Source organism: Mercenaria mercenaria, chromosome 17 (assembly GCF_021730395.1).
Source record: "Mercenaria mercenaria strain notata chromosome 17, MADL_Memer_1, whole genome shotgun sequence".
Taxonomy (NCBI): Eukaryota; Metazoa; Mollusca; class Bivalvia; order Venerida; family Veneridae; genus Mercenaria; species Mercenaria mercenaria.
The window spans coordinates 53,409,232-53,436,321 of NC_069377.1; the positions used below are offsets into that span (position 1 = coordinate 53,409,232).

At 32.8% G+C, this 27,090-nt stretch overlaps 1 protein-coding gene across 1 annotated transcript; it reads left to right on the forward strand.

The window, feature by feature from the left end:
• The first annotated feature begins 16,872 nt into the window (after nt 1-16,872).
• Nucleotides 16,873-26,638, forward strand: LOC123536735 (uncharacterized). Its single transcript, XM_045320115.2, has 4 exons — nt 16,873-17,268; nt 17,560-17,704; nt 24,811-24,978; nt 25,291-26,638. The coding sequence occupies exons 1-4, from the start codon at nt 17,217-17,219 to the stop codon at nt 25,409-25,411; spliced, it is 486 nt and encodes a 161-aa protein (XP_045176050.2). The 5' UTR covers nt 16,873-17,216; the 3' UTR covers nt 25,412-26,638.
• Nucleotides 26,639-27,090: the final 452 nt, after the last annotated feature.

Below are 27,090 nucleotides of genomic sequence, written 5' to 3' on the forward strand. Positions count from 1 at the left end.
ATACTACAAGTTTTCGAGCCCTTTAGGCCCTTCCTGAATAAATGGGTTTTCACAACTTGATCTGCAAACTTATTTAGTCAGTCTCTTTTCAGAATACATTTAAGAATACAGATGAATAGCTGTCTTACAATTGAGAAACAAAATGTGATTGAAATTTGCCTACATACACTGATTTATGTACATATTGCTACATTAATTCAATAAAATTTTATACATTAAACACATTTTCTTGGCCTAATATATGTCACTGTCAATTTAAAACTAAAAGCTTGTATATCTCATATTTTTCATACAAATCATGTATAACTACTATCATAGAAATAGACAAAAAACTATCATAGAAATAGACAAAAAATATAGTTATTTTGTGGCGCGTCTTTAAACGGACATTCGTTTGAATTAATTATAAAATCACGTGATTCCGAAGAATTTCCGGTCGGTTAGGAAAAAAGATAAACACGAAAGTAGGCCATTTAAAATGACCACCCGTGTCAGTCTAAGAAAATACAAAAAAAAAAAAAATTCGTTTCTCTGCACATGTTTTGACTTAAGGGTATGCGTTTTTATTTGTCTTTGTTTGGTACCTAATTTGTGAACCTTTGTGTAAATTAGTGACTAAAAAGACTTTCCTATGATCGTATGAAGACTTTATTATATAGTGAAATATAGTCTATAGTGAAATACGGATAAACATGGCAAAATATACAGGGAAATTTGTACTTCTTATGGAGGAAACAATGGATAATCCCAAAAAAAGATCTCGCAGATCGAGCAGTACAACATCAACAGGTAGTACTCTTTACCAAACAGGTGTACCGTCTAAGCAAGACTTTGTTGCTATGAACATGAATGACAAAATGAACATTATGTTTAACAAGATGATGAATATTGGTCCAATGAATTATAAACTTGATGCCATTAATAAATCGTCATATCTCCAAGCGGCTAGGTGTGATGTTACGGAGGCCCGTCTTCGGCTTTTGGAATACAAAAGTATTGACACTGAAGCAAAGAAGCAAAACTTCTCCACAATAATTTGATATTTAGTGGTCATGCAGAGATTGTTAACGCTGATAATTGTCATACAATAATTACAAACTTTCTGAAAGACCGATTGAATTTGGACCCTGCAAATATCTTTATAACAAAGGCGTATCGCATTGGCAAACGTAATGTGGTGCGCGCCAGAGGTAAAATCCGTCACAGATCGATTCTGGTATCCTTCCGTGACGCCGGTGACACTGACATTATTATGGAAAATGCGAAACTTCTAAAAAACACTAGCTATGGCATTTCCAGAGACTATCCCCGTGAAATCAGTGAGGCTCGCAAGGAATTGTGGCCCCAATACAAGTAAGCACGTGACAAATATGGTCCAAGAAATGTTAGAATAAAATTTCCCGCCGCTTTGGAAGTCAACGGTGACGTTGTCCGTGACATGTTCCCGAACTGGTACGAAATCCTACGTGGCTCACGTAACTCTAATGTTCATGCGCGTATCCAGGAGAGGTACGACTTTACCGTTGATGCTACATTGAGGCATGTTATGAAGAATCTGCCAAAAGAACAAAATATCATCATCGACGAGCAGAAGGAGAACAATGACTTCCAACCTCCGCCCTGCGTTGTCAACCATAACTCCCCAAAAGCAACTGAGGAAACCAAGAATCCCGACATTTCAAGTTCCGCACCCGGTTATCTAACGGCAGTTCATGCCCCGTTGCAGGAGCATCTCCCAGAGCCACAGAAACCGGAAATGTCTAGCGCTACGGGACCTGAGACCACTGGCTCCGCAGGTAACTCTGGTACCCCGCACTCAACTGGCTGTTCAATCTCCCCAGACGTATCCTCGTGCTAGGAGCAGCCGGGGATAGTGTTCTTGTGTGATAAATGTTTCCTGTTGCCTAGTACATCTAAAACAACCCGCTGTATTCATGTTCCTGAAAATATAAATAAAACTATTAAAAATGACGTCATAAACGTACAACCTACATATGCTAACAGTAAATATCATTCTCCTCAACCTGTGTGTTCGGAATCTGAATTATCTACAAGTAGCTTGGACAGAAACGTTAATGAAACACCATCTATAATACCGATTATGAAAAATTTACATAAAAATGATGGTAACAATAAACAAATAACAGTAGGAGCTTTAAACGTGTGTGGCCTTAAGTCGCGACTAAATATCCCAGAGTTTACTTCACTAATTCAACAGTATTCTATATTTTGTGTGGTTGAAAGCAAAGTTGATAAATACGACGTTCTTAATGTACCGGACTATACGTTTTTCTCTAAACCGAGAAGTGATAAATTCAAGCGGAAGTCAGGAGGCATTGGGTTTTTTTTGTCCATAAATCGCTAATTGACAGCACCTCTATACTGGAATCAAATTGTGAATACATATATCGGCTAAAAATTGTTGACTGTCATCAGAGAATTATTGTAATCGGAGGGATGTACATCCCACCTGAACAGTCTCGTTTTTACAACGAAGATGAATATTTTGAATTTGTAAATGATGTAGCTGTTAAATGTAACCAATTTGAAAATGTGTATATAACAGGTGATGCAAATGGGCACACCTCAAGTTTACCTGATTACGCTGAATTTGATGACTTTTTGTCAAAAGAGTTCAATCTGGATGATGATACTTTACGTTCACTTAACTCTGTTAATATGTTACCCCACCTAAACATACCAGTTGTCAGAAAATCACAATGTAATAAAGTCAATAACCATGGGCGAAAATTGTTAGAGCTATGTAAGTTTAATAATTTTTTTATTGTTAATGGCAGACTTGGTGATGATAAGCTTTTGGGAAAACTGACATTTCGAAACCTATCTGTTATAGACTATTCTCTGGCGTATGTAAATTGTTTAAGACGAATTGAAAATTTTGAAGTAATTGAGTTGGATCCGCTTTTTTCAGATGGCCACTGCCTGCTGTCAGCTTCCTTTAATTTTGCATATACTGATAGTGAACAAATTCTTTCAGGTAATAATGCACCTAAAGGTATCCCTAGGTGGAAAGATAACAGAAAATCTGAATTCGTAGCTAACATAGACCCACAAATGATTAATGAAATTAGAGCTTGTCTTCATAACCTACCCGATCAGGTCAACAGCCTGTATATTAACGACATAACGAGCAAAATTGCCCTTCTCTTTTCTACTTGTGCCGAAACTACCTTCTCTAGACCTATCAAAAACTTTAATAATATACGTCAAACTAACTCTAAAACCTGGTTCGGGCCTCAATGTAAAAAAGCAAGAAACTTATATAATGTCGCTCGTAAAATTTATCAATTACACAAAACTGACCAAAATAGATTAGCGTTAAATAGAGCAAGTCGCTTCTACAAACAAACACCTGGTTAAATAAGCATAAATTCAATACTGAGAGGAAGTTACGGTCCATGAGTTCGCAAAGGCCAAAAGATTATTGGTGTTATCTAAACAGCCTAGGTAGTAAAAAGAACAAGGTCACCCCCACTTTATCCGATGTTTTGGAATACTTTAAAAATATTAATGCTGAATCCCATGAGAACATTGACCCAGAATATGATGATTCTGTTCCCCATGTACATACAACCGATACTCTAAATAGGCCAATCACCCTGCAAGAAATTGAAAAGGCAATTTCCAACTCGAATAGTGGAAAAGCGCCCTCAGAACAGGATGATATTATAAATGAATACCTTAAGTGTACTAAACAGGTTATGTCACCGCTATATATGTCACCTTTTAACTATATTCTCGAGTACGGGGTGATACCGGAAGCCTGGTTAATAGGTACAATTAAACCAATTTACAAAAACAAAGGTTCCCTTACAGATCCAGCTAATTACAGACCAATAACCATATTAAGTTGTCTGGGTAAAATATTTACATTTATATTGAATGATCGGATAAATGTATTTTTATGTGAAAATAACCTTCTTAAGGAGAATCAGGCCGGTTTTAGGGCAAATTATTCCACTACTGATCATATTTTTAGTTTAAATTTTTTGATTGAGAAATTAAGAAATGAAAAAAAGAAAGTGTTTTGCTCATTTATAGATTTTTTCTGCAGCATCTGACTCAATATGGCGGGCAGGTCTCTGGAGCAAAATTTTTAATTTAGGAATTCAAGGTAGAATTTTGACTGTTATTAAAAATATGTATGCTGACATAAAGTCATGTGTTTCTCTCAATGGAGAAACTTCTGCATTTTTTTCTAGTGGGTGTGGTGTTAGACAAGGAGAAAACTTGTCACCGATTTTATTTTCCATGTACTTAAATGACTTAGAACAGTTCCTCTTGATAAACAATGATTTTCAGTTAATTATAAGTAATCAAGATACCTTAATCTATTTAAAATTGTTAGTGTTACTATATGCTGATGATACGGTTATTTTTTCAGATAGTGAAGTCAATTTTCAGAATTGCCTTGATGATTTTTATACGTACTGTGAAACTTGGAAGTTGAAAATTAATTACTCCAAAACAAAGGTTATAGTTTTTGGTACAAATCGACCAGATAAATATTCGTTTAGTATACACGGCCAACAAATTGAAACAGTTAAAACCTACATGTACCTTGGGGTGTATTTCTCTTCTTCAGGTAGCTTCCTTTCATGTAGAAAGCATTTAGTTACTCAAGCCAGAAAAGCAATGCACCAGCTCCTTGTAAAAATTAGTACATGTAATCTAGCTCTCCCAATTGACCTACAGCTAAAGCTGTTTGATAATACTGTCTTACCCATCTTAACATATGGTTCCGAGGTATTTCGTTATGAAAATCTTGATATCATAGAACAGGTACACTGTGACTTTTTAAGGATAATAACAAAATCTAGGAAAAGTACCCCACGTTATATGCTATACGCCGAACTTGGTCGCTATCCCTTAGAAATCATTATAAAGTCACGTATGGTCAAATTTTGGAGTAAACTAACCCTTACGCCAAACGCATCAAAAATATCCTTTCTCTGCTATCAAAACATGTATCAGTCAACTCAAAATTTTAAATGGTTGAAACATATTAAAGTAATACTGGATTCCACCGGTTATTCGTATGTATGGGTAAAGCAGCCATATCTTAATGTAAACGTTCATAAACATGTAAGGCAGACGCTCATTGACCAGTTCACACAAAACTGGAGGTCAAATCTAGACTCCTCCTCTAAAGGTCAAATGTATAGCCTCTTCAAGGACAATATTATGCTGGAAAGCTACCTCAAGATCCTAATACCTACCCAGCGCTTATCATTATTCCATTTCCGAACTGGCAATCATAGGTTCCCTATTGAGGTTGGAAGATGGTCGCAAAGTCATGTGCCACACAACGAAAGGTGCCCGCTCTGCCCCTCGAATGACCTGGGTGATGAGCTGCATTATCTCCTGATATGTCCGAAGAAAGAAAAAAATATATACCACTGAAATATTACCGTAGGCCAAATATTATCAAATTTAGAGACCTACTGTCAACTACCGACACGCAGCTCCTAACCAGATTGAGTATTTTTGTGAAAAAAATTATTCGCCGGTTCTCAAGAACCTAAATTTTATTTATGACTTGATATTTTTACAGAATTGTTATACTGTTATTGTCATGTAAGTTTCTACTTTATATGTAAAATAATGATGTTTAATTGGTTAAATATGGCCATGAAAAACACAAGTGGCTGATGTAATATTATTGATACATTGTTTTTCATTTGAGTCACATCCATTTAGATGAATCATTTTACATAAACGTATAAAATACTGTACATAAAATATAATGTAAATGACCACTCTAGTAAGTACAAGATACTTTACACAAATACGTCACCATTTTGACATATCAAACATAATATGATTTACAATAATTCGGCGAAGTCCCAGTTAAATAGACTAAATATAATGTAAATTAACAATTATTGTTCTCGAAGTATTAAATTCTCTCATTCATTATTAGATATTATTATGCAAAAGTATTAACTAACTTTGCAATTAACCGGATTAACCTCATTCCAACAGAGCCACGCGTATTTTGTTTGTAAATTCATTGACGGGTTTCTCTAGGTCAGAGTAGCCAGTCAACTGAAACCGCGAAATTGGTCACGTGATGTGTCAATCAATTAGAACGGCGGGCTACTCAATATTATGCAAATACGGTAAATTGACAATGTATGTTACTAACATTTTGAAATACGAAACACAGCTGTTATTGTTGTTGATTTCTTTTTTTGTTGTTGTTGTATTTACTTTTTGCTATAGATATTATGCTGTCCTCTAGTAGTAGCCTAGTGTTATGATGTAACACTAGTATTTCATTCACTATTCATTTCCATATTCAGCGCAAGATCATATCTCATTTAAAATATTGTACATAGTCTTAAGAAACAAAAAAAAATTTTTAGTTGATTAATTACGATGAGGAATAACAAATTGAAGTTTATTTTGTTATGATCTGTTTCAAGGAAAGTTCTCTTTTTGCCTACCTGTAACAATAATTATAAATAGCAGCTGAAAAGTAAGTGCACTGACCCATTAATATCTTTAGAAAATTATGTATTACTAAAGGACTTCTAAATTGATTTAACATAGATATTCATTTTTGCTGATTTAAAATGTGTGATCACCATCCCCACATCCACATTGATCTGTATCCACCTTTGTGTATATATATATGTATATTTGTTCACATGTTATTACAAAATGTATGTTTTGTAATCTGTGTTTATCAAATAAAAGATCTGTTCTGTTCTGTTCTGTTCTGTTTAAAGGTCCGGTAAGTATTAGTATAAATATTTTGCTAACTTAGGCGTTATGCATACAGGTTGGATTAGTGCAAGTCTCTCACCTAAATATTGGCTATAAATATTCCCTAAGGTAATAAGCCCATTAGTATTAGTATTAATGTAATTATATTCCATTCTCAAGTACTAAGTAAAATTAATAGAATCACACTTCTGGTAACATAATAATATCATAACTTCGTTAGATTTGAATGTAAACTTTAACACATCATGTGAACAAATACACGATAAGTGCGTTGATTCTTTCTAGATAGGCTCTGTAAACATCGTTAAGTAATTACTTTATGAGGAACATTACTATCTTCAAATATCTGTATAATTACGTAAGATCGATCAAAAGCTGAACTAGTCATACATGACAGCATGATTTGAAGACGCAGAAACTTCGCAATTTGTACGTGTTTGGAACTTGCTTTCACTTGCGATAAAATAACGTTCTATTTAGTCAGAAACTTTATATAGTATTGTTTTGATAAATGTTTTCGGAACAGACAAACGATTGAGCCGTTGAAAATCCCGTTATCATATATAGTTGTTTAAGAATGAGAGAAAATAAGTGACCATAGAAACCCGAACCCCACAACTTGTAATTATCAACTAAGCATACTTCTCCGGGTAACACTGAAACCGAAATACACTGAAAAGTTTTAATTATCCGTATTTTGTTTATTCTTAGTATGTAATATACCATTGTATGTTTATGTTCTTCCAATCTGGATATAAATTGTACTTGAAGCGACAGAGATAAATGAAATTGAGATTGTAGTAGCTAAAACGCCAAGTTACACGAAATACAATTAATTGCTTGAGTCAAATTCATGTAAATCTACCCTAGTGACAAGGTATACTACGTAATCACCACGTTGCATGTGCAGATGTAGCTGTGCGGACAAAACGTTCAGCTGCTAATCTCGGGTTCGAGTCTCCAGTCTGACCATATTATTTGTTTTCTTTTGTTTTTCATTTGTATACTTAACAACTTAACAGTCAAGAAAATTGTCACATTTTTCATGAAAGAAATTCACTATTATTCAACATTCTTCTACGTAAATGTCCGTAAATCGTTCAACAATTTCAGCTAAAATCTTTAAAACGTCTGAAGGCATTACTCGTCAGCAGCATTTCCAATGATGTTCAGATAAATCACTATATCATATGAATTGTTGTGCTTCACTTAACTCATCGTGCTACAGACTTCACTTTCATTGCGCTTTCGTCCTATCCTGAAACTCTTTATGGGGACGAGATGCCCAAAGTTTGCATATAATCTCACACAAATATATACTGTGATTGTGATTGTATGTTTATTGCGGCTGATTTTTATTCAAGAATTCGTTCTTTATCTGATATCCTTGAGGAAATTGATATTATTCCACGACGAAATCCTATCGACAAAAGCATTAATCAATACGAACATGATTTTCTGGATTTTTTAAACGATTATGTGTATTGAACGGTCGCTTTGCGAATGGCAATTTTACATCTATTTCACAACAACGGAAGTCACAATGGCATTCAGTCATAAAATTTAGGAAACGCGTTTAAAAGATTACAATAATTCTAAGAATAATCAAAGGAACTACTCTGGTAATTGATTGAAATAGCTACCTATTGTCTACCTTTCACCGCAAGTGCTACTATCATTTTACATACTCCGTCTGTTTTCTAATTTATAATATCTTGAGTCTGTTTCATTAAATTAAATCTGGAAACAAATATCTGGATGAACTCTTACTTGGGAAAGTCAAAACCATCTCAGATTTGTCAAAAATGGCATACATAATACTTTACCAGTGGCATGATTTCCAAATTATCTCGGGGTAATTTAATAGTTATAAACCCCCAGACCATTTCGGATAATATTACAATCACTTCACACAGTAAGTCACTAAATAGACTGGCATTTGTCATTACTACATAAAATTAAAGAAAGGAATACAAAAATTGGAAATTTTGCGAAAATTTCTTTATTGTCAGTCTCGTGGCTAGTCTAGGTAAATACTCAAGGACAATACGTTAGGTATCATTAGTACAAACGTATTGTTTACTGTGCTGCTTTAAAGAGAATTCCTATAGTTTTTTTCCTTTCATAGAATTTTTTTAAATTCACATATATGATAGGAAAATTTGTGGTGAAAACAATGAACAAATAAAAACAATAGGTCACCAGGCTTGTTTTTGTGAAAAATTGATTTGAACACACCCACTGTTGCTGAAACTGCCAGCGATTTTTCAACATTTTCGTAATTTTCTGCCTTTTTATAAATACCAACCAAAATATACATCCAGGCAGCACAATACGGTTTTTTCTTTTTACAGATTTTATTATATACTTATTTGATATCATAGTCATATTTGTAATACTCTATCCTTACAATAATGGGTACAAATGAAAAAAAATATTGTTTCATATTTACTTTTGTGAACTTTTTTCAATGAAAAATACCCATAGTGAAGAATATTTTTTTAAATTTTGAAAAAACTCTTTCATAGAATTTTTTCTTTTTCTTCTTGTGTATAGATAATTGTATTGTGAGCATAAAAATGGCTAAAAATGTATGGGTCACCAGGCTAAATTTTATGTTAAGACCGCTAGAATACAACAACTGTTCGGACGGAAATGGCGCGAACCTGGCCAAATTGATTACATGTATGTCTGCTAAAAGTTAAAAAAAAGTTTTAAAAATTCTTAATTCTTTCTATAATTGAATACTAAATAATCTGAAAGGTGATATTGTCTTATCAGTACTAAGTCAATTATCTTACATTATATGAACAACACTGTCTTTGTACTAAAATGCGATGTGTAAACACAACCACAAAAATAGCAAGATACCTGTCAGGCATGATACTTGTCAATACAACATAAACCAGTATCAACATTTGATTACTGATATAACTTATCAAAAATGTTATTTCATTCAAAATGCCTCATATTTAAGACTGTCTGTAACATGTTTCAACAAATGTTGACTTCAGTTCAGTTTTCCATAGAAAGTGTCGGCTGCGCAGAAAGATGCGCATAAAAAACTATAGGAATTCCCTTTAATTACCTGTCGAATGAATAATGTTGTTGTTTTTTACCGTTGATGTTGTTGACTTTGATAATGATGTAAATGTTTGTTTTTTGCTATAATTGTGAACAAGAAATATTTAGCAACATAAATAGATTTGATTTTTCATCTCCTACAAATGAACACTTAATTAATCTTAAAGGAAACAGAATTATATTTTGTTTTATTTTTGGATTTAATAAACATAAAAACTAGAATAAAATCTGCATCTTTGATTCACAATTTTACAGCTTCCTCATTAATTATGGAGGTAGTGTACATTGTTACCAGGGTAAATTCAAATTAGTTGAACCGTAGACATTTACTGTATTTCGTGTAATTTAATGTTTTAGCTGCTACAATCTCACGTTCGTTTATCTCTGTCCCTTCAAGTACAATTTATCTGGGTTCGAAGTACATGGCCCTCCAAAGGTATTTTATATTGAAAGCAGAAGGAAAACAAAGATATATTTAACACTTTTCAGTGTATTTTGGTTTCACTGTTTTCCGTAGGAGTCTGCGTATTTGATAATTTTACCAGTATGCCAGTTAACTTTCTAATATAAGCTTTAAATGTATATGCCGCGGGGATCTTGTTTCATTGGCATTTTTCTCTCATTTCTAAACAACTATGTATGGTAACGGTTTTTTTTCTACGGCTTCAGTGCCATTCTGTTAAGGAGGTAGGTTGCCTTGTTACCAGGGTAAATTCAAATTAGCTGAACCGCAGCAATTTTTTTGTATTTCGTGTAACTGCTACAATCTCAATTCCGTTTATCTCTGTCACTTCAAGTACAATTCTTATCCAGGTTTGAAGTACATGACCCTCCAAAGGTATTTTATATTGAAAGAAGGAGGAAAATGCGGATATTTAACACTTTTCAGAGTATTTTGGTTTCATTGTTATCCGTAGAAAGCTGTATAATTGATAATTTTACTAGTATGCGTGTTAGCTTTCTAATATAAACTTAAAATGTATATGTCGCGGGGCTCGTGTTTCCATGGTAACGCATTTTCTCTCATTTTTAAACACCGATGTAAGAAAACGGTTTTTTCCACGGCTTCTGTGCAATTCTGTTAATGACCAACATGGAATATTTGGGTAATATAATTAGAAAATATCAAGTACTGTACATGGTACCCTATTTTTCGTAAAGTTTAAAGTAACCATGGCAACAGAGATGTTTAAAATAGCTTATGTCTTGCTTTTTATCGTAATTTCTTAGAAAAAAATATTAAATAAAATTATCTTTAATGTTAATGTAGCTTTGAAACATCTGATTTCTAACGTAAGTAATATTTTCGTGTTATTTGCTTTTATTTAAACAAATTTCACAGCTTAAAATACTTACAGCAGTACCCCTCGTCTGACATTTTTTATGGAAAATTCGTTCTGCGTGCTGCTATTATTCTCATGGATATGTTGAAATGCAAATAAAAAGCCAAAGTTGTGTTCCTTAAATAGATCAATGTCAATGCTTTTGAATTTAATTTTACATTTAGATATAGAGGTCACGGGCTTCGTTTCCATGGTAACATCAATTTAATTCAAGAAAACCACAATTTTCTACTGAACTTTGAACAATTTAGAGCTTAGTTTTAGTATATAAGTAACACATTATCAACGGAAACTGGAAAATAAGTATTACTAATCAAACTGGCCAATTTTTATTTGAAAATGGCCGTAACAAGTAACCTTTCACCCAACTATATTCCCAATAACATCAGTTACCATCATCCATTTTCTTACATTCCGCATAACATTTCAATATAAGTACATAAAGGAAGCAAAATATTGATCATAATTCAGAGCGAAAGACTCATAACAATATTTCAGGAAATAATGGCTGTTTTAAAATAGTTCAAGTAAAGAAAGTGCACAGAATTACGTACTTTCAAAATAAAAGTTATTCATTTTACGCGGTAACTGACACGTAACATCATGACGTCATTTTAAGGCAACAATGTTTTGTAGCGTTTCTGCGGCAATATGTTCATTATTTTCGCATTATTAAACCATTAAGCATCAGATCGGAGGCAGGTTCGTGATTTTTTTCAGAAGAATGGATACACAAACACCTTGAGTTTGTCGTAAACGTAATCGTAAATCGTCACGTTAGCTTCCGGTTGGACATGCGCACATTCAAATATTAAGGTAACCTACCTCCTTAATGACCAACATGAAATATTAGGGTAATATTTAAGCAGAATACCAAACTCAACATGGTACCCTAATTACCTTAACGTTTAAAGTAACAATGGCAGCAGAAATGTTTAAAATATCTTATATCTTGCGTTTTATCGTAGTTTCTTAGAAACATATTAGATAAAAATATCTTTCTCGTTTAGGCTAATGTAGCTTCAAAACATTTCATTTCTAAAGAAAGTACGTGTTATTTGCATTTATTTTGACAAATTTCAAAACTTAAAATACTTACAGCAGTAAGCAGAACAGTTTTGGAGCAAAGTTTTAGTATATACATACTAAATTACCAATTGAAACGTAAAAATAGGTTTTAAAATCAAACTGCCCCTTTGTTTTTAGAAAATGGCCGTAATAAGTAACCTTTCGCCCAACTATATTCTCTATAACATCAGTTACTATCATCCTTTTTTTTTATTGCGCATAACATTTCAATATAACTACATAAAAGCCGCAAAATATTGATTATCCTTTAGAGCGAAAGACTCATAGAAAAAAATTTGGTAAATAATGGCTGTTTTAAAAATAGCTCAAATAAAACAAAAATGCTAAGAATTACGTACTTTTAGCTATTAATTTTGGCGGGGATCATTTTTTTGTTGTGTGTGTGTGGGGGGGGGGGGGGGGGGGGGGGGGGTGCAAATTCCATTCACTCACAGATCTACATGTATTTCTTATTTTTACCGAATCAGGAAAAAGATGTACTAACGAAAGTTTCAGAAACATATAGAGGATATTTGTTTGTTTGCAGTGAGATATCGAAATATATCATCACCGATAAGGGAGACTGAGTGAAAATATCAGAATTGTCTCCCTTATCGGTGATGATATATTTCGATATCTCACTGCAAACAAACAAATTTTCTTTTTATTTTATGCTAGTTTGTGAAGATCAACGAATTTTCTGTTTTTTACGTGCATAAATGTTCATATAAATCCAATATTTCATGACGAAATTCGGATTTATTTAAGCTACCGTGTTACATATGATACAACCGCTAAATTACCATGGACACTTAGGCACATTAATATCGAATATTGGTGATTAGGTTCATTAAATCAACACGACGCCATTTTGTTTTTAAAAACAAAAACTGCATTTAAATATTTTGTGTAAAAATACACAATCCGCAGAGACATTGACAAATGCGCGTAGTTAAGTAGAAGCATATTTAAAACTTTTCGGGTCAATCCGTCAGTTCGTAGAATAACCGGAAGCTTGCTTTGTTTACCAAAACACACGCTGAAGGTCAGATTAAAAAACAACACGAAAAATCTAAACAACTGTTGAATATGCGTAAGTCCTTGGAAAATCAAGCTGCAGAATTAAATATCATCATAGATTAAATAGAAATAACTAGGAAATGTTGATCTAGGAGCTGCATAGCATAACAAAATGGATGGAAGTTTGAACACAAATGGCTGGGCTTGGAGTTGGAGTGGGAAAGTACTTCGACGAAAATGCTGGTATATTATGTAAGGTTGAGTTGATGTCTTGTGATAATTAACTAAGACAACAACCAGCTAAATGTGCTGTCGCCAGTAATATCTACCACACGATAGTGAACCAATGGAAAAAAGTAGAGGAAACACACATATATCTGTAGCTACATGAATGGCAAGGCCTAGCAACCAAGCTGACAAAGGTAACATTATTTCTTTTGCAAATTTAATTATATAGCTAGCCTGTTCTATATAGGATTGTCTAGCAGTTCATGACACGTGTATGGCTTGAGTATTAAATAGCAGTATTAAACATAGTGTAATCCAGTAATTTTAAAGGCAGCAAAGGGAGGTAATTAAAGAATATATTTCAAGGGAGATAATTTATCTGGAAAAAAAAGAAGTTCGGCACTGTGAGTGATATCGATTTATATCTCACTGCTATTTTCCAGTATTTCACCAATAAGCATAAAATAAAAACTTATATTTAGGAAAGAAAGAAGTCGAAAAAAGTAAACATAAGCTTAATGAAAACTTTTTAATGTTTTTGGACACGAGCATCTAGAATATATAACGCGTTTTTAATCTTAAAGTTTACACGTCATTTTTTTGAAGACAATGTCAAGAAAAGTAAGTACTCAACTAAATTTTCATTTTTAAAAAGAAATATATGACATAATATTTGAATATATGACATGAAATTTGAATATATGACATGATATCTGAATATATGACATGATATTTGCCCATATAGATGTTTTGTAAAATTATATAAACTATAAACACACATAGAGCAATTTTACTTATAATGTTCGTACAGACGAGTTTTCAAACTTAATTAAAATATTTTCAACGGTACCATATGGGAGCTCTATCCTCGATTTGTTTCATCCACTATTGTTTCTAAATTTAATTGCTTATTGTGTTGTACTACTGACATTTTAGATATTGAATTATTTATAAATTTTAGTTTTTGTACTTTTTGTTGTTATAAGATGTCCAAAACTACAAAAAAGGACATACGCCAGTGGTATTACTTCATTAAATCACCTATTTTAAAGCAAACCATTTCGTTATATTCATGCTACTGTAAAGGAAACCATGCAATTTATTATGATTATTGACACAGATAGGATACTGCCTTGTGTCTATGTTAAGGTAGTGGACCGATGAAATTCGACATTTTTCGTACGGTTGCGTTTTCTTCGTGTGCGATTACGCATTTTTCAACTGCTTTATTAAGAGTCAAAGAATGCCGAAATATCATGAGGAGGATATTTTATGTTTAAGTCTTATCAGTGTACATCACTTAAAAATACTCATATATGTATTTAAAATAAATGTTTAACATAATAATACACATTGCTACTCTATATAGAGTTACAAGAGACTATATTAACATAACATAACTACAAAGACATAAAACTAATACTTAAGACTGGGTACTTTCCATTGTAAGACAATTCCCATGTATAATAATTTATGTTATTGGACGTAAATTGCCAATTAATTATCTTAATTCGTCACAAAAACTTCCATATAACCTTTAAACGTATTAATCATTGTGTAATACAGGTTTCTTAAAGACTTAAAGACAAGGAAATCACATTAATCATGGGTGATCATAAACAAAAATAATGAGCATCATTGACACATTTATTTATGATTTTCAAAACATATTTTCTAGGATTGAAAATCTTTTGCAATGCTTACATAATTAAAACTATTATTTAGCGCCTATGGATCATATAAGCGAACTTTTCTTATTTGAATTATTAAAATTTAATATCAGTTTAATAGTTTCCTCAGACATGTTTAAATCTGCAGACTTATTATTCATTTATGCAGATACCAATAGATCACTGCCTTAAAGGAAGCATTATTTGCTTATTATTTTTTTAATTCATAGCTTCTGTTTACTCTAGAGCAAAATGATTAAGGTGTTAAATCTTTTTCCCAGCATTTTTCTCGTTTCACTTTGACTTCAGTATCATTAACAAACTTCTCAATTATTTATTGGTAACAAAATATAGTTTCCATTGTTTTTCTTTATGATTTCTGATACAAACTGCTTTTTTTCTTAGTGAATTTGTATTGTCGCGACAGTTTTTAATACAAGGGTACGTAGTCATTACTTTTAAATATTTTCCCAGACTTTATAAAGTTAATGCCAACGAGAAAATAAATTTACCTTCATAACAATAATGTCTCAACATTAAATAGATTTACCTTTATTACATTAATGTTATGTCGAAACATTAAAGGAATTTACCTTTATTACATTAAAGTCTAATGTAATTACAAGTGTGAAACAAAGTATAAATTTCAGTGTATTTAAATTAATCTCTTCCGATTTACCACGGATATAGACACTTCGAGCCGTAGTGTGTACGAAAAAAAGAAACACGAAAATCAAAACTACCTGACTTTTAACTTCAAAATACGCTTTTATGACGTTTTATGATCTGACCCTCAGTCATACGCATAGACTTTATTTACCCCTACAAAGGAAGCAAAATGTTATGACGGACGGCACCTTTTGAATGAATTTGGAAAAAGAAAGTGCTATATATCTATAACCGAAGTAATTCAAGAATATGTAACTTTGACTAAGATTTCTATGTAAAAAAATTATTTCATTTGACGTCAATGTTTAAAAAGCAAGGTATTTCGCATTCTGTCATTAACTTTTTTTTAAAAATTGCGGTCCGTTTTCAAGTGCAAATCCTACATACTCATTTCTTCCAGTTTTTACAAAAACTAAATAAATCATATAAAGTGTATTCATATTTGTTTTTGGTTTTGCTTTTCAATAGAAGATATGTAAATAAGATATAAATGAGTACCGTACTAATCATTTAGTTATATGAGTAGAAAATAAATACAGGTTTATTATTTTATAATCTATATTGTAGAAGGCGACAACCTGTCTAGGATCAATTAGTAAATCAAATGTAACTACAGTTCAATCTAGGAATGGATCGAACGTTTTAATTTGAGACAACCGAAATTCGAGTTAAGGTGATATTTTGTGTACGTGCATTGGGGAGATACTTGAAAATGTTTCGAGATAGCTGGAAGTTTGAGATAAGCGACTTCGAATTATCATGTTTCAACTGTATTTTCTTGGTAAGTATTTCATTCAATAATTTCAAATTATAAACTTGTTTATTTGATAAGCTCAGCTGACACATTATATTAAATGATTCGTAGAAACGAACCAAATCTAATGTGTTTTAATTTTGTGTCAAATACATTTAATGATACTGCTTTTATCATCCTAACCTTCAAAGGAAATTTGCTCTATAGGACGTTGACTTTCTTAGTAAACAGGGCTTTTTGAAAGCTAATCTACACGTGATTACACGTTATTGTTATATGTCTGCATCATTTATTTGTTAAATTGGAAAAGCAATACTGCTGTAGCAGGAAATGAGCTTTTCTTCAAGCATCTATTCATTTCTGTATCATATTTTTTTTATTTTACAAATCAATAGCTGCAGGTTATTATTCAAACGTGATTACCGTCGATATTGCGCCCATTATTAGTTTCCTTACATTATGCTGGGGCTTTGTGGGAGACCTATTGACTTCAGGTAACAAAGAAAATAGACGAGGATCAGTAATAAGAAGGAAATAAGGCATGCCATTTCCGTCCATGTGACATTTTAACAGCTCTGCAACTGTGATGATCAGCAGAGAAAAAATAAAAATAATTCAAAAGGAATAATGGGATTTAGTGCTTCAAATATATTTCTTATCATGGTAGTATTCACAAGAAGTAAGTATTCAATATTTATTGAATAGATTCTTTAAGTGAAAATCAAAGTATCAATACGAGTTCAAAACTAATTCTTCATGCCAATCAGAAGAAATAGTGCATTCTTATATGTACAGGCGACAGTACCTTTTCGTTTTTAATTCAAAATTGTAAAACAAATCTAAACTTACACATCATTTAAAAATATAACAGAAAAAGCATAATGTCTGAAAATAGTAAATAAATAAAAAGAAATGCGCATTACAAATGTTAATAAAATAATTAATTACAAAAATAATGATTTACTTACAGTTTCAAACGGAAAGCAGTGTCTTAAGAACGATGACATTGGATGGAGGGAAGGAAATATCTACGAATGTTTGGACCCACTATACCCAGCCTGCTGCGAAGTGTACAGAAAGTTTACATGTTGTGAAGAACCAAGAAATAAAAATATGTAAGGTCTTTTTCTTTTAATTCAATAAGATACATATAAAAACTGATGTTTCTTTTTCCTGATCGTAGAATACTCCTGTTCTTGAAAAGACTGGAAACTTAAAATACTTTTTTCACAGATTTAGCCTGAATTAGATATAAAGTTTACATTTTAAATGCTTTGTAATATTTGTCGAAACAATCATGTAACTTAGTACATATGTCGTGGCACAACACCGATAGCAAAATACTTCCATTTAGAAAAAATACCTGTAGGTTAGCTGTATCTTTCAATTGCAGACAAAACATGGTCGTTATGTAACATAAGATATCCCTAATTTCGACATGCTTTGTGACAACATAACATATCCCTAATTTCGACATGCTTTGTGACAACAAAACAAGGTCGTTATGTAACATAACATATCCCTAATTTCGACATGCTTTGTTACAACATAACATATCCCTAATTTCGACATGCTTTGTGACAACAAAACAAGGTCGTAATGTAACATAACATATCCCTAATTTCGACATGCTTTGTTACAACATAACATATCCCTAATTTCGACATGCTTTGTGACAATATAACATATCCCTAATTTCGACATGCTTTGTGACAATGCCGTTTTATGCTATGCCTGTTGTTTAATATCCTCTCAGTGTTAACACGAACTTTAACTGACAGAACACACCTTATTGATATACTCATATTTTAAAATGAATAGCACATTATAGACAGTTTCTAAGAGCGAAAACGAATGTTGATACAAAACTCGTTCAATAAAAAGACGAATGTTATATTTTTGTCTTAAAACACGGTTGTGATGTAATCCTTTGTTAGTTTTGTCCATTATATAGGTTATTGTACCGATACCACTCTATACACACGATTATTTTACTATACCTATCCATTATTAACCTGTAATGGATACTTTAAGAATGGACAGGTATAGGTTATTAATGGACCGGTATAGTAACAACCCTGTACGTTGAGAGGTGTGAGTACATCGACCTATGACATTAGAAAGTTTCGAAATATAAACAGCAACGTTTTACAGAACTTGTAGCTGCAATAAAAATAAATATGAAGGGGAACTATGCCAAATCGCCTAAAAATTATCAGATGAAAATCATACAATGTGCCAATGTTAGTTTAAATATTCAGCCTTTAAGTAGTAAAGTCCTCTTTGTGTACTCCTCAATCGCAATAGAAAAGTATCACAGACATACACCTGGTATGGCATTTTTCAGTCGAAAATAGATGAAAATAGGCAACGTAATATAAAAAACAAGAGCTGTCAGAGGACATCAACGCTCTTCTATTCAACAACCCTGTCAAATGAATGAATGTGTAAAATTGCAAAAAGGGTAATGGAACCTGTACAATGCATATCAGCTCATGACAATTGACGATTTTGCAATCTATTCCCATTAGTGGGTACTGAGATATCAGCTTACATACAGAAATTTAACCTACAACTGCTAAGTCGAAAAAAAATGGCATAATTTTGTAAAAATGCAAATTATATGAAATCTTAGTATTGCATGTCAGATCATCACGGTTAACAAGTGTGTGACGTTTAAATCCATTTCTATTAGTAGGTACTGAAATACCAGCTTACATATAAAACCTTATTATTTTATGTTTTCCAGTGAATTATAGAATTTTCTCAGTGAAATAAAAGTGATAATCCACAGTTTTGAAACAGTAGATTATCATTTTTATTTTTCACTGTTTTTGCCGAACTAGTTCCGGTCCTCCGCCGCGATTGAAGTCAAATTGTATACCAAGCGTTATGAATACCGGGGACCATAATGACGATGACGTCGTTAAAATGACGTCATTTGTGTTCTGCTTTCTGCTGACCTTTCCCGCGATTTTCAACATTTTATAATTATAACGCAACAAAAGTAGAGTTTTACACATGAAACAAAAAGAAAATTTGTTTGTTTCAGTGAAATATCAGTTTTATCTCACTCGTGAGCACCAAAAAAAGTCATTTTCACTCGTGGCTACGCCACGAGTAAAAATATCAGTTTTTGATGCTCACTTGTGAAATAAAATTGATATTTCACTGAAACAAACAAATATCCTCTTTATCAAAAATTTATAAGTCGAAAAACAGGCATAATTTTATACAAAAGCAAAATAGAATTATGGAACCTGTGCAGTGTAAGTCAATTTATCACAGTGAGTATGAGTGTGAAGTTTCAATCCATTCACTTAAGTGATTACTGAGATACCAGCTTTCATACAAAAACATAACCAAATCCGGACGCCGACACGGACGCCGACGCATGGATGAAATAAAAAAGCGGAAAACCACATGTCGCCCAACACGGCGGTGCACACCCAGCACGCAATCCTATACGGGGACATATGGGCTATATCTGGGTAAATGTACCATACGTGTCCCATATTCTAAGAATCTGCATACATCGGACCCATATGGGACCTACATACAATGTCTAATCGATTTGATACACCAATGTATTCATTTTGAAGCCCATGTTGGTCCCATGTCAATCCTGTTTGCAAATCCCTTGTAAACCCCATATTGTAAGAAAATAAGGGGCCCATATGAGTCCCATATATTTTGCCAGCTGGGCATAGAGCCTTCAGTGATGCACAGGGTATAATTCCATGAAAAACGGCGTATATTCCTTAGATAAAATAATTGCTCTCGGTGCCCTAAACGAGAAAATAATTGGAGTAATTAACAAACTGGAGTACAAAAGCTCCACCTATTCTTTAAATAGTCGAGCTAAAAAACATAATTTATCTTTCTTTTTCAAATGCGGCAGACCTATCTTTCTCATGCAGTGTTCGAGTAAAATTGGTTACATTTTTGCCATTACTGACATTTGTTGCAGTCCTTCGCAGAAAAATGCAATATCACCTTTCTGCTACAAAGACAAAAACAAAAGAAAGAAGAAAAAAACAACGTCAAGTTCCCAAGTTTTACTGCACGTTTCGGTATTACCGGAAAATTTGGCCATAATGATCTTAATTTAACAATACATTTTTTACAATAACGATGTTTTTTATTGTAACAACGAAACATTTTCTCGAAAGAAAGCGAGATATGTCAAAACTAGTAAAATTCTCATGTATATACGGGTATTTTTCTTCTAATAAAATTGACAGAATATCTCGTAATTACGAGATAAGAACGATTGTTTTGTAATAACGATATAAAACACATACATACATTTTAAAATGTCTTCACCTTGACCCGTCATTTATTAAATTACATCATTCATAAATATGACAAAACCAGATATGTTCGAAACTTTTAAAGAATCAGCACTGAATATCAGAAATATTAAAAAAAAAAACACTTTTAATTGCAATAAATATTTGTATGCAATCTAATTTAAACTCCATTTGACTTGTATTTTTATTTAGCACAGAGACACAAATCAATGAGTTGTCTTTGCCTTAAAGAGGACAATATTAGATACATTATATAATATCACGACAATCTTGATTTTTTCGTGAGGACCGTGTTTTAAGTCAGAGAAAAGCCTCAAACTATCCATTATGTGAAAGAATGGACAATCTCGGCGCGATGCGCCTCGATGTGTCCATTCTTTCACATAATGGACAGTTTTTGGCTTTTCTCCTTTACATAATATATTTGATTTTAACATGCCATTTTGTCATGTTTTCCCCTAGCTTTACACGGTGGAATGAGCCATACAAATAATGTACGAATACGCATACACCTAATAGAGTATTTCCTCATGAACTGTTTGGTTCGTTATCAAATAGTTTTGCTATGCTTGTAAACTTATTTAAAGTCGCCATTGGAAACTCAAATGGGCTCTAAAGTTTGTAAGTAAAGTATAAGATACAGAAAACGACCAGTCATAGCATCTTTCTTGGTTCTTTAGCGTGTCAGGCGTAAAAACCCATACACTGGCCCCTTATCCAATGCTATTAAATTTTAGGTGGAGAAGAGGGGTTATCAAATATTATTTTATGACTCCATATATAATTCGAATGCCTATAGTTTGTGCTATGGCTTGTCAATATAAAACGCCTGTTTACTTTGCTAATAAGTCAAATGCTTTTTAAAACTCTAAAAAAAATCTAATGTATTGTAAAAAGGTCTTTTGGACCGAGGACAATAGTTCTGACTTTTGACCGGCAAGCGTTAGCACTACCTGTTTTAACAAAACGTCTTCCTGGCTAATTCTGCGCGCGCAATCTGTGCTTTGAATCGTACATATAGTGTTCAAATTTACGGACAAAAATTATAATCTCATTGGACACAATTTGACGTTATGAAACACGGAAGTAGCCTTACCATTCAAAGAAGTGACATGGGATATATTCCTTCATGATCTGCAACACACCCTTGAGAGGATAGTACTTGATTTTCCTAAGTCAAACATTGATGATTGATTTCAAATTTAATTCATTTACATGATTAGGCCTCCTCAACATTCCATTGGGTGCATGTAGACCAAAGGAGCACATTATTTCAGCACACGCAATTTACGAACATAATTTCGGTGCACGTGATTTACATAAAAATCAGTTCATACAAATGAAGATGACGGAAGACTTGTTAAATTTATTGCACTCTTTCTTGTTGTTTAGGTGTCACTGGTTAGAGAAACACATTTTCATGAATGTTCTGAGTTTACATTTGCTTCCGTCGCATTAGGAGAGTAAAGTAAAATTTATTTTAGAAAGTGAAAGACATACTATTGACTGACTTAAAACACGGTTGTGATGTAATCCTTTGTTAGTTTTGTCTATTATATAGGTTATTGTACCGACACCGTTCTATACACACGATTATTTTACTATACCTGCCCATTATCAACCTGTAACTGTCCATTCTTAAAATAATGGATACTTTAAGAATGGACAGGTACAGGTTAATAATGGACAGGTATAGAAACAACCCTGTGCGTTGAGAGGTGTGAATACATGAACCTAAGAAATTCGAAAGTTTCGAAATTTAAACTGCAACGTTTTACAGAACTTGTAACTGCAATAAAAACCTGAAGAGGAACGTATGAATTTAAGCCAAATCGCCCCACAAATTATCAGTCAAATGAAAATCAAACAATGTGCCAAAAGTAATAACAGAATGTTAGTTTAAATCTTCAACCGTTAGAAAGTAATAAAGCCCTCTTTGTGTAATCCTAAATCGCAATAGAAAAGTATCGCAGATATACTAGTATGGCATTTTCAGTCAAAAAGTAGATGAAAATAGGCAACGTAATGTAAAGACAAAAGCCGTCGGAGTACAGCAACGCTCGACTATTCAACAGCTTTGTCAATTGAATGAATATTTAAGTCGAAAAGGAGGTATAATTTTGTAAAATTGCAAAAAGGGTTATTGAACCTGTACAGTGCATATCAGCTCATGACAATGGACGAATGTGCAAGTTTCAATCCATTCACATTAGTGGGTACTGAGATACCAGCTTGCATACAAAAAATTAACCGACAATTGTTTAGTCGAAAAAAATGGCACACTTTTGTAAAAATGCAAAGTAGAGTTATGGAACATGGGCACTGCATGTCAGATCATCACAAGTGTGTGACGTTTCAATCCATTTCCATTAGTAGATACTGAAATACCAGCTTACATATAAAACCTTAATAAAAATTATGCAAAATAGAGTTATGAAACCTGTGCAGTGTAAGTCAATTTATCAAAGTGAATAAGTGTGTGAAGTTTCAATCTGTTTACCACAAGTGGCTACTGAGATACCAGCTTATATACAAAAACTTAACCAAATCGGGACGCCGACGCGGACGTCGACGCATGGATGAAATAAAAAAAGTGGAAAACCACAGGTCGCCTAATATATAACACGACATAACCGGAAATGTTGCAGGCTCGGTTTGATTGAGCCTGTTTATGGACGGTAGTGGAATTAATTTAGAGACATCCACAGATGTATTCATACGACGGTGCACATGGAACCTTCAATGATGCACAGAGTGCAAATCCATGAAAAGTGGCGAATAGTCCACAGATAAAATAATGGCTGTGCCCTAAACGAGAAAACAGTGGGCAGAATCAAACAAACTGGAGTCCAATAGCTCCACCTGTTCTTTGAATAGTCGAACATAATTTTCCTTTCTTTTTCAAATGCTACAGACCTTTCTTTTATCATTCAGTGTTCGTGTAAAATTGGTTAAATTTGTGCCATAACTGACATTTGTTGCAGTCCTACCCAGCAATTTCACTTTTCTACTATAAAGAAAAAAAAACAACGTCAATTTCCCTAAAGTTTTACTGCACATTTCGGTACTACCAGAAAATTTGGCCGTAATGATCTTAATTGAACTTGAATACAATTGCCTTGCAATAACGATGCTATTTATTGTAACAACAAAATATTTTCTTCTAATAAAATTGAAAGAATATCTCGTAATTACGAGATATGAACGATTGTTTTCTAATAACGATATAAAATACATATACATACATTTTAGAATGTCTTCACCTGGACCCGTCATTTATTGAATCACTTATTTAATATATAAAACTGCAAACTTAGCACGAACAAAACATGGGCAACTATCAATACATACATCATAAGGCCAAGTTTAATTTTACTTTTTGTAAAAGTACTTCAAATCATTCATAAATATGACAAAAACGAGATATGTTCGAAACTTTCCTAAGCATCAGCACAGAGTATCATTAGTGTTTAAAAAGCTTTTAATTGCAATAAATATTTATATGCAGCCTAATTTAAACTCCATTTGACTTGGTATTTTTATTTAGCACAGAGACACAAATCTATGATTTGTCTTCGCCTCAAAGAGGACAATATTAGAGACATTATATAATATCACGACAATCTTGATTTTTTCGTGAGGACCGTGTTTTAAGCCAGAGAAAAGCCTCAAACTATCCATTATGTGAAAGAATGGACAATCTCGGCGCGTTGCGCCTCGATTTGTCCATTCTTTCACATAATGGACAGTTTTCGGCTTTTCTCCTTTACATAAATTTCCATTACAATACTAATTCGTGGGTGCGGTACTTATGGTTGCGACCAACGAGCTCAATTTTTCAAGTGTCTACTTTTTGTCTTTGTTTTATATAAATGTGTACTGTAAAAAAATGTCATTTTCATCTTCAGGCGGGAACAGCTACAACTGTGGGGGACACTCTCGTTGATTGCTCTCCTATTATTGGTTGTTTATTTATATTACAACAACGATTCACAGCCCTGTTGTTCCTGCAGTTGTGATGTTATTCACGCATTGGCGGCGTTTTTTAGACGTATGCGCAATACATGTTCAAGAAGGTAATAGATAGAAAGTAAATTATTTATGTAAAAATATGTATTCCTGTCAAATGTATTATAATATCTGATTGTAATGAAAGATTGCATTACAACCACATGAAACAAAGCATGTACATAAAACATTTTATTTAAATGAATTTATGCAAAAATTATCAAAATAGTTTATCCGTTTTGAAATTTACTTGCAAACACTATATTCGGTGAAAGCGTTGATGTAGCCAAGAGAAATATTAAATTAAACATTCATCAATGTATTATTAAGATTTATTTAGTAACTTTAATAAAAGTGAAAGCAGTTTTTTTCTTTTTTAGAAAGAAAACCTTTGAAGTGACAGATGACAAATATCTGCATGAATCCAAAGGACTGCGTCATACAATACCTGGAAGCCAATCCTACCAGACTAATGCATATGAAAAAATTAATGTTACATAATGCAAATACTTCGCAATGTGGCTTTACAGAGAAAGGGAAAACCTATTGTTTTACTGTCGCATAGCTGAATGAAAATATGAAACAAAATACAAAATGGGTCAATTTTGAAATCACGAGGTATTAATAATCTCTTTACAAGGCAGCGAAAATAACAATGAAATCTTTTCAGAATTATGATTTAAACCGGGTTAAATGTATAAGATAACAGTGACCGACGCTACCGTAAACCACTCGAACGAGTCTAACGTTCACTCTTTTTCCATGACCAATGAGATCACTGTGCATGTGACACTTATTAATCGTCGGCAAGAAGTCAATATATTGTGGTATAGTTGATAACTTTCGCATGCCCCAAGTCAGTGTTTACGACGTCTTGTATTTTCCTCATGTTGCTAACAGCTTTTCGTTTTCGGTATTTCTCAGATCTATTGTTTAATAGACCATTAAAAATGATCTATATGGAATATGCAATGTCACATATAAATAAACGCCTAGTTCGGATGAGATTACTTTACTGTGATACTCTGGTATAATTTAACTTATTGCATATAAAACTATGTAACTGCAATGAAAAAATCTGAATTAAGTTTCCTTCTTATATGTCATTGGTAAATAGGAAAAAGTTTAAAAATCCTTGAATCCATTGGAATCTGCCCCATTTAGGGACATTTAGACCAGTTTTGTTAGAAACATAATGTACAAATATATCAAGACCATTTATCAATAAAATAAAATTATTATTGACATACTTTCTCTTTCAATCACCAAATAAAACGATTTTCTTATTTGGAAAAGGTCAATGTGATAAGTGATGAAGTAGTGATGAAGTAGAGTGACATATAAACATGGTTATAAAAGTATGTTACAGCCGTCATCTTCTGATGTATGTCATCAATTATTTGGTTTGTTCATCTCCTTTGATGAATTTCTTATCCCGCCTTGCCCCAAATAAATAACAAATAATGGAAGAGATAGCGGTTAGGTGTGTTCATATTGTTTTCTATGAAGCTTGTTACTATTGCTTTTGTTAATGTGATGTAACGAAGTAAACTAATATTACACTAAAACAATATTCAAACAATACACTCAATTAATTTTTGTTGTATTTATTGTTTTTCTAGTTTGTGTTTCTTTCTATCTTTTATAGCAAATGAATTAGTTCTCTTAATTACATTACTTAATATATTTTTGTTCAAAAGTGATCGAAAATAAAGAACATGTATATGCTTTCTTTGTCTGTCTGCTTTTGAAAAGTCGGTTTGGTAATTTATAAATAACCAAGGTTTGGTCACACATTCGCACATGCATGTTAAAGAGGTATACCAAGATTTGTCTCGAGACTGTGTTCAATCACTGATCGGCGAAAATGAAACTTATTTCAGACTAAAACATTTCATTTAGCCAGACACACAGTTACCATTGTAGTTTTTAACCACATGCTACTGATCAAACTGAAGTAGACTCCCATACGAAAACAACACCATATTATCTAAATAGATATACGCAGTGGAAAAATAATCAACCAGTGTACAGCCACAAATTGTACGTCTTTATGCTTTATGCTCTACCATCTCCCTATATACAATCAAAACTGACAAAGAACTATTTCTTGACAACAACAACGCATATTAAGCAATACTACATACTCACTTATATTCCCCGTTAAGATATAATGGTGC

Bases quoted from the DNA above. Each gene is read 5' to 3' on its own strand.
- LOC123536735 (XM_045320115.2), top strand. From the start codon at position 17,217: ATGGGATTTAGTGCTTCAAATATATTTCTTATCATGGTAGTATTCACA. The intron at 17,269-17,559 runs GTAAGTATTCAA...ATTTACTTACAG, and splicing joins CATGGTAGTATTCACAAGAA to TTTCAAACGGAAAGCAGTGT. The intron at 17,705-24,810 runs GTAAGGTCTTTT...TTTCATCTTCAG, and splicing joins GAACCAAGAAATAAAAATAT to GCGGGAACAGCTACAACTGT.